General features: G+C 48.0%; 1 protein-coding gene across 13 annotated transcripts in view; it reads left to right on the forward strand.

Moving 5' to 3' along the window:
- The window catches only part of APBB2 (amyloid beta precursor protein binding family B member 2), a 411,855-nt gene that overhangs the window by 397,309 nt on the left and 5,220 nt on the right, over positions 1-9,326 (forward strand). For 11 of the 13 annotated variants that reach the window (XM_008017571.3, XM_008017572.3, XM_008017561.3 and 8 more), the window contains 3 exons: positions 941-1,024; positions 3,171-3,286; positions 4,875-5,054. In XM_008017571.3, coding sequence (XP_008015762.1) covers positions 941-1,024; positions 3,171-3,286; positions 4,875-5,054 — 380 coding nt within the window. The remainder of the gene's footprint in view (positions 1-940; positions 1,025-3,170; positions 3,287-4,874; positions 5,055-9,326) is intronic. The other 2 variants (XM_008017573.3, XM_038008602.2) reach the window with 1 other exon arrangement.

Consider the following 9,326-nt stretch of genomic DNA (forward strand, 5'->3'; position numbering starts at 1 on the left):
TTTTCATTTTATTTTGTATTTTATGTTCTTTGTTCTAAGAATACTGTCTTCCTATTATAACTCATGTGCAACCTGGGGTAAGAACCCCAGCTAGTTTAAAAACACGTGGGTTGGGCTGGTCTGAAGGTAGGGAATTACCTCAATTGATGGTTCAGCCAGTTACAGATCAACCTCCTTGTCCTCCTCTTTCTCCCCTTCCCACTACTATACTTGACTAATCTTAAAAACAGAAAACATGGGCCAGGCGTGGTGGCTCATGCCTGTAATCCCAGCACTTTGGGAGGCTGAGGCGGGTGGATTGCCCTAGCTTAGGGGTTCGAGACCAGCCTCTGCAACACGGTGAAACCCCGTCTCTACCAAAATGCAAAAACTTAGCCGGGTGTGGTGGCGTGCACCTGTAGTCCCAGCTACTGGGGAGGCTGAGGCAGGAGAATTGCTAGAACCCAGCAGGTGAAGGTTGCAGTGAGCCGAGACCACACCACTGCACTCCAGCCTGGACAGCAGAACAAGACTCTGTCTCTAAAAAAAAAAAAAGAAAAAGAAAACATGGGTTGAGTACTGAGGGAGCTCAGTTATTTTCCTGTGTCTCTGGTTGTGCCCTTTGAGATTGCATTTTCTGTGGGCATCAACTACACCTAATTAAATAGGACACCAAAAGCTGCTACGTAATATACATCAAAGAGACAATAGCAGCTTTAACACAGAGATGCCTTCCTGCTTTCAAATGCATTCCTGTCTTGAAAGTTGAACAGGATTTTGACAGAGCCCCACTATGTGGAGTAATGCTGCTCTTGTAGAAAGTTGCTACATTTCCATCGAGAAACATAGGGCGTTATGGCACAGGGGGTGTCCTGAGTTTTCTGATGATGCAGAGCTACAGCTCTTGTGTACATGTGTGTTGGAACCACTGAGAAAGATGTGTTGCTTTTGTTCCCTATAGTAGATTTTCCAACACCAAAGACTGAGCTGGTCCAGAAGTTCCACGTGCAGTACCTGGGCATGCTACCTGTAGACAAACCAGTCGGTATGTGAAACGTTTATTGTCTTTCCACTTTGCAAGTGTGCGGGAGCTCACGGGAGGCGTTCACCCTCCCTCCAAGGAGGGTGAGGTCGGCTGTTTACTCTCGTGCCTTGTCTTGAATCAAGCTGTCACCCTGTCACCTGCCAGAGAACATAAACGGTCCCGATCAAAAGATCAGTAGAGGGACAGGCCCTGCTGCTTTGACCTGCCATCCCCAGCATACAGGACTTTAGCAATACAGACATGGATTTCTTGTGTACCCAGAAGTCTAGAGCTGTGTGACCCAGGGCTGTGGAAGAGCTCTGCTGCTGTGAAACGAGGCCTCCCTCTCTCAGGCCGGGGCACCTGCTTCGTGTCTCGTCAGCTGGCGGGCCAGGACAGAGGGCTGCGGAGGCTTCATGCTGTCCAGGAGTGACACAGTAGTGGCACACACAGCCTTCAGCTCACTTGCCGGTGGCAGAATGTAGTTGCTGGGCTATACCAAGCCAAAAGGAGACTGGGAGATGGAGCCTTCACCAGGGTTAAAAAAGGCTGTGGAGAAATCGCAAGCCGCATACACTGCCGGGGGCTGTAAGATGGTGCAGCTGCTTTGGAAAACAGTCTGGCATTCTTCAGAAGGTGAAACATAGTTACCTTAGAGCCAGCAGCTCAGTTCCTAGGCATAGACCCAAGAGAAATGAACAAAAACGTGTATGCAAATGTTCACAGCAGAATTCTTGATGAGAGTCAAAAAGCCAAACAACCCTAATGTCCTGACAAATCCACTGACAGATAAATAACAGGCGATACTTCCATACAGTGGAGTTGTATTTGGCGATACAAAGGAGTGAAGGACTGAAGTGTGCTATAGCATATATGGATGAAGCCTGAAATCATGCTATGAGACAAGTCAGTCCCAAAAGACTGCGTACTGTGTGATTCCGTTCATACGAAACGTCCACAATAGGCAGATCTCTAGAGTCAGAAAGTAGGTAAGGGTTGCCTTGGGCTAGAGGCTGGAGGGCGGGGGGAAATGGAGAATGACCCCTGCCAGGTACGGGGTTTCTCTTTGGGGTGATGAAATGTTCTCAAATTGATTACGGTAGGTCCAGCATGGTGGCTCCACCTGTAATCTCAGCACGTTGGGAAGCCAGGGCAGGTGGATTGCTTGAGCCCAGAAGTTCAAGACCAGCCCAGGCAACATGGCAAAACCTCATCTCTACAAAAAAAAAAAAAAAAAAAAAAAAAATGTTTTAAATTAGCTGGGCATGGTGGCACGTACCTGTACTCCCAGCTACTCCAGAGGCTGAGGTGGGAAGATCACCTGAGCCTGGGAGGCCGAGGTTGCAGCGAGCCGTGATCATACCACTGCACTCCAGCCTGGGTGACAGAGCGACACCCTGTCTCAAAATAAGTTGATGATGGTGATGGTTGCACTCTGTGAATGTACTAAAATCCACTGGATTGTACACATTACATGAGTGAATTGCGTGTGAATGATACCTCCAGAAAGTTGTCACTCCCACCCCTATCCCCCAGAAAAACTGGGAGCAGCCGGCAAAGGGCCCCTCTGAAGCGGGGGATCCACTGTAAAGGAGCCGAGAGACAGCGAGGGTGGGGAGAGGCTGAAGGGCCGTGGTCTGCTTATGTAGCCAGCGTGTCAGCACCAGGTGCCCTGAGCTTCTCCTGACTCTCCTTTCCTACTGAAAAGGCTGGTCTTTCTGTCTTTCTGTCTTTCTTTCTTTCCTTTCTTTTCTTTTCTTTTTTTTTTTTTTTTTTTTTTTTTGACAGAGTCTCACTCATTTGCCCAGGCTGGAGTGCAGTGGCACGATCTCAGCTCACTGCAACCTCTGCCTCCTGGGTTCAAGCAAGCATGTCCGGCTAATTTTTGTATTTTTAGTAGAGACAGGGTTTCACTGTGTTGGCCAGGCTGATCTCAAACTCCTGACCTCGAATGATCCTGCCTCAGCCTCCCAAAGGGCTGAGATTACAGGCACGAGCCACTACGCCCGGCCAAAAGCTGGTATTTCATTCCTATTGCGCAAACATGAGAATGAAGTGTCCTGGCTTTTATTAAAAAAGATCAGTCTGGGTGTAGCTGTTATTGGTGATTTGGGCCCACATTTGAGTGTGGTAAGTGGCTTTAGGACACTTCCTTTTCTGTCCCCAGGAATGGACATTCTGAATAGTGCCATAGAAAATCTCATGACCTCATCCAACAAGGAGGATTGGCTGTCAGTGAACATGAATGTGGCCGACGCCACTGTGACTGTCATCAGTGAAAAGGTGAGAAGGAATCTTCGATGGCACTGGCATGTCTGGGTTACAGTGAGTATAAGATACAGTGGTTTTCTGTGGAACTTCGGAACATGGTCAAGGCTGGAGTTGTGCGTCCTTGATTAAGATGGCCTGCATTTGAAAGATTTGGCCCTTTGTCTGGGTGTAAATCTGTGCATACCTCTGTTTTCCTGTGGTCTGAGAAACTTCTCTTCTGGTGCTCCTGATTCTGTCTTCCTCATGTGCCCCGGAGACAAGTTGTTTGCTAGAGGTGACAGTGTGAGGCTAGCAGCCGCTCACTCTCAGGGCGCCAGTGTTGCCTGGGCTGTGTGATCTGGGGCTGGGAAGCAGAAGATGCTTCCATTCGGGAGAGCCCTGTGACTCTCTCGGTAGCAGAAGGAGCTACTGGCTGTCTTGAGAGAGGCCACATTAGCCTCAGCCCAAATTATCCCAGTTTTGTGGTTGAAGAAATTGAAGCATAGAGAGGCTCAGTCATTTGCCCAGCGTCACACAGTTGGAAGCAATGGGATCAGGACTCAAATCCAAGCAGCCTGGCCCAGACTCGAGCCTATTTTTCTATTCTGCTTCTGTGAAGCACCTGCCATGGAAAGACCACCAGTCATCAGCCTGCTCCACGGCCGCCCGGTTCACCCTGGAGAGAGGAGCAGGGTGCGCATTGCCTGCCTCCAGCTGGCATGCTGAGCTCTCCTCCGCTCTTCAAGCAGGTCCCGCCCTTCCCCACCCCAGCGTCATCGCAAGCACCGCACCCTCCATGCTCCACCCTCTGCCTACCTGACCCTTACCCAGATCTCCACCACAGCCTCCTTCCTCCTGAGAAAACTTCCCAACCTCTCACACTAGCGTACTTTGCTCATTAAACACTCCCAAGGCACCAGAGTGAATATTTAATAAGTCAAGATGTTAATGATCCAAAAGTCAACATTTTGAATGTGTTTATTAATTCAGAACTTGCATATGGTTCTTGCAAAGGATGTGGTGTTCATCCCTATAAGAAAGAATTCTGAACATTTCTTTAGCTGCCTCATATGGATCCCAGATGGACACCAGTTTGCCAGAAAGAAAAGAAAAAAACAATTTGACAACTTTTTGTTGATTTGGCAGCTTTTTGTTTTATATGGTTTTAGATGGAAATGTGATTCAATGTGTTGCTTAGTTTGGGTAAGAATCACTGGACGAAGAAAGATACCGTGAATCCCTTTTTTCTGGTGCTCTGGGGGTTTACTTGGGCAAATGGGTTTTGGGCCACCGGGTGTCCTGTATTGGGCTAGATGTAACAAGTGTAGACAGCATTGCTCCTCCCGACAGTGAACTCACAGCCACGTGGCATAATGGAGAATGGGACACACATCACAGCCCATGACAGCAGTGCAGTTCAGAGCAAGCATGACCTCCGGAACAGGGCAGCCACGCAGTGATGGCCTCTTCAGACGTTTGGCAAAGTTCCGCTTTTCGAGAAAAACACAGGTCCTTTCTGAATTGGCCTGGCTACACTTTCTGAATGCCAGTTCCTATGTGCTGCCACTCTAAGCTTGATCCTGGCACCTCCTGATTGGATGCCGCATAATGTCCCCTGCAGAATGAAGAGGACGTCTTAGTGGAGTGTCGCGTGCGATTCCTGTCCTTCATGGGTGTCGGGAAGGATGTCCACACATTTGCCTTCATCATGGACACGGGGAACCAGCGCTTTGAGTGCCACGTTTTCTGGTGCGAGCCTAATGCTGGTAACGTGTCTGAGGCCGTGCAGGCCGCCTGCATGGTAAGTAATCCCGGTACAGGCTGTTGAGCCCTCCCGCCTCTGCTCATCTCTAATATGCCATGCATTCGAGCAGAATCACTCACGGAAATGGAAAAAACCCTATCCCTAAAGTAATGCTTTACTTTATAACGCTGTCATTCCTAGGGCCAGAATCAGTTATGAGAAACAGATTACATCTCAAAAGGCCAGGACTCCTGAAAGAAGTGGGCCAGATAGAGGCTCCAATGAGCTTCACAACCACCAGCTTGACGACTGTCAATCCTTGATCCCAGATCAATTTCATACGTGAAATGTTGGTCGTGCATGAGTTGGTACTGTTTGGATTCAATTCAGCACTTTAAAAATCAATACATTGAATGACTTTTATTTCTAGTGATTGGTTTCTGTACACTGTTCTTATACATTTTATTTATATCGATTAACTCAGTTAGGCAGTTGTTAGTTCTGTTTTATTTATGAGAAAATAGAAACTCAGAAAAGTTAGAGAATGGACCCCAGGGCTTGTCGGTAACAGAGCCGAGCCTGGATTCAGCCCCAAGTCTGCCGGGTGACAAAGCCAGGGCTCTTTACACCACATGGATACTTGGAAACAAACAAGAACACCTCATTATTCCTCCATCATATGTCCTTTGTGCCCCTCTTACGCCAGACACTGCAAATAAAAATGAGGGAACTGGGCCGGGCGCAGTGGCTCATGCCTGTAATCCCAGCACTTTGGGAGGCTGAGGCAGGCGGACCACTTGAGGTCAGAAGTTCGAGACCAACCTGACCAAATGTAGAAGCCCCGTCTCTACTAAAAATACAAAATTAGCCAGCATGATGGTGCATCCCTGTAATCCCAGCTACTCAGGAGGCTGAGGCAGGAGAATCACTTGAACCTGGGAGACAGAGGCTGCAGTGAGCCGAGATCACGCCATTGTACTCCAGCCTAGGCAACAAGAGGGAAACCCATCTCAGAAAAAAATGAGGGTGCTGTATGAGTGTGGGCACCAGAGCCTATGGGCAGGTGTGTTCTAGCAGCAGGTTGGGTGCTGGGCCCAAGTGGAAGGAGGTGCAGTCCAGATCATGGTGGGCTTAGGGTGGTGTGTGGAGGCCTGATTTTCTTCAGCAGGGATCGCTAAACTGGGGATTGAATTGATTGTATTTAGATTTTATTATTTATTTATTTATTTATTGAGATGAAGTTTTGCCCTTGTTGCCCAAGCTAAAGTGCAGTGGCGCGATCTCAGCTCACTGCAACCTTCGCCTCCCGGGTTCAAGTGATTCTCCTGCCTCAGCCTCCCAAGTAGCTGGGAAGACACGCGCCCACCACCACGCCCGACTAATTTTTTATATTTTTAGTAGAGACAGGGCTTCACCATGTTGGCCAGGCTGGTCTCAAACTCCTGACCTCAGGTGATCCACCCACCTCAGCCTCCCAAAGTGCTGGGATTACAGGTGTGAGCCACTGCACCCAGCCTGTATTTAGATTTTAGAAGAGTATCCAGCAAAAAAAAGACGACGACAAAGTAAAGGATAGGTTGGAGGAACAAGGCTGCGGTGGCAATCAGGCAGGAGGCCAGTTACCTTCTGCAGATGGGAGAGAGGAGGAGTGTCCACGCCAGGAGAGCAGCGTTGGGAACAAACAGGAGCAGAGGCTTTGAGAGGTGCCGAGCTGCCTGGCTGGGGGAGAACTGCTGCCTGTGAAGCCCTGTGCTTCATTTAATTCAGCCTCACACTTACGGGCTGGAATCTGGGGTGTTCAGCATGACTGAGATACAATCCTTGCATTGTAGAGCTCAGGTTTAGGGGGCGAGACACAGAAACCCAAACTCTGTTACAGTGTAGAAAGTGCTATAAAAAGTACGAGGATCTTCACTTTCAGCCGGTACCACATGCCTGTAGTCCCAGCTTCTGAGGAGGCTAAGGTGGGAGCATGGCTCAAACCCAGGAGATCGAGGCTGCAGTGAGCTGTGATGGCACCACTGCAGTCCAGCCTGGGTGACAGAGCGTGACCCTGTCTCAAAAAAATAAACAAGAAAAATAAGTATGAGACTGTGCTAGATTGAGAAGTAACTGGGAAGAAAAAGATGTGGAGGCCCTAAAAGCAGATAACTTACAAAGTTTGCCAGTGAGGGGGAGCTTGAAGGGCGGGTAGCATTGGAGGGTTTGGTCATGTGTTTATTTCAGGACAGGAGAGGCCTGCCCCTCCCCGCTTTTTTTTTAAGAGATGGAGTCTTGCTGTATTCCCCAGATTGGTCTTGAACTCCTCCCTGGAACGACAGGGGAGCACCACCATGCCCAGCTAGGTTTTCTTTTGTGGAAAATGGTGGTAGATAAAGAACCGAGGAGGTTGGGTGCAGTAGCTCACTCCTGCAATCCCAATACTTTGGGAGACTGAGGCGGGTGGATCACTTGAGGTCAGGAGGTTGAGACCAGACTGGCCAACATGGTGAAACCCGTCTCTACCAAAAAATACAAAAATAGCTGGGTATGGTGGCATGCAGCTGTCGACTCAGTTACTCAGGGAGACTGAGGTGGGCGGATTGCTTGAACCTGGGGGCAGAGGTTGCAGTGAGCTGAGGTTGCACCACTGCACCTCAGCCTGGGTGAAAAAGTGAGACCCTGTCTCAAAAAAAAAAAAAAAAATCCAAGGGGAGGGACTTCACTTCTGAATTAGTTAGAGGCCTTTTACTTTGGGATAGTCCAGAAGATGCTGAGAACCAAGAATGGGTGGGGCTTAGGGAAGGGAAGGGGAGTTCTCTAACCGCCCCCAACTCCCCCATACAGCACATTGTGAGGTTACGAATGAAGGGAAAGTTTGCACCTGTAATTCCAGCTACTCGGGAGGCTGAGGTGAGAGGACCCCTTGAGCCCAGGAGTTCAGGTCCAGCCTAGGCAACATAGAACGGCCCTATGTCTAACAAAAATGTTAAAAGGATGAAGTGGGAGAGCAGATGGCAAAGGTGGGGCACAGAAAAGAGCCACTTGACCTTTATCATTTGAAACAGAGCAGGAAGGAGGGAGAAGGGAAGGCTGGCGTTAGACGCTTGTTATCTGGTGTCACACTTACACCATCCTCTGTGAGAGTGGCTAACTTCCCCCAAGAACTGTGGGGCCAGGATTCTAACTCAGACACCCTGAATATGCAGGAGCAGGGCTGGGGTTCAGGGGAGCAGGGACAGTAGAGGAGTCAGGTGAACCCGCTGACCAGGTGCAGGGAGTTGATGAGATAAGGGAGATCTGTGAAGAAAATAGAAAATGGGAGATTTCAGCCAAGCAAAAATGGATGACGACTATTTTGGTATTTTATGAAGTTGCAACAGATCATAGCAGATGGTTTTAGTCATAAAATAAATGGCTTTCAGACTTAATTATACGTTTTAAGTGATAACGACAATGAGCTTTATCTCTTGGCTACAGCTGGTTTTCTGATTCTCAGATTCATTTTCCCTCTTGGAAATAACTTTTACTCATTTGCTTCCTATTTTAATTATATCACTGCAACGAGTGGACACAGCTCAGCCAATCTAGTGTAAGGCATACTAGTAAAATCAAACCGTTCTTCCCTCCTGCCCGCTCTGAATCCAGTGTTTCTGGCTCAGGGGCTTTCTTCTTGGTTCAAATCTGCATGATTCTCCACGTGAAAGATGCATATGTGAATTTATACCATGTGAATATCTATTGATACTAACATTCTTCTGAATCTACTTAATTTTTAGGCATATTTTACAGCTGTGTGGTATAGGCCCAACAGAAGACATTTTGGCAAAATTTAGAATAGAACAGAGAGGGATCCTTTATGAAATCCAACACTTAGGTGCGGCTTTGATTCACGCTGCATGTGTGTGACTACGGTTTAAAATTCCAAGTCCAGAGTCCCAGGTTGCCATGTATAAATCCATGCTTTAGATGTGTGTGGTTTGAGTTGTGATGTGGGCCTAGTAAGATACCTTACACAAAGGAGACATGTAATCGATCATCATTTTTCATATGATTGATTTGAAAGGGGTTGTTTTGTGGCCTAAAAGGTATGATAGAACACTGCACCATATCCTCCCCCAGAGTCTTGCTTCTTACAGGGACATCAGCCTGTTCCATTACTAAAGAGCCTGTTAATATTTAAGTTGATTTTTTTTAAAAAAGCCATGGAATGACAGTCCTGCCTTGGTATATACATAGGGGATTGGTTCTAGGACCTCTGAGTATACCAGAATCCTGCATATTCAGGTCCTGCAGAACCCAGCATAGGGAAAGTCTGCCCTGTGAATAATTGGGTTTTGCAAACCGGGA

Source organism: Chlorocebus sabaeus, chromosome 27 (assembly GCF_047675955.1).
Source record: "Chlorocebus sabaeus isolate Y175 chromosome 27, mChlSab1.0.hap1, whole genome shotgun sequence".
Taxonomy (NCBI): Eukaryota; Metazoa; Chordata; class Mammalia; order Primates; family Cercopithecidae; genus Chlorocebus; species Chlorocebus sabaeus.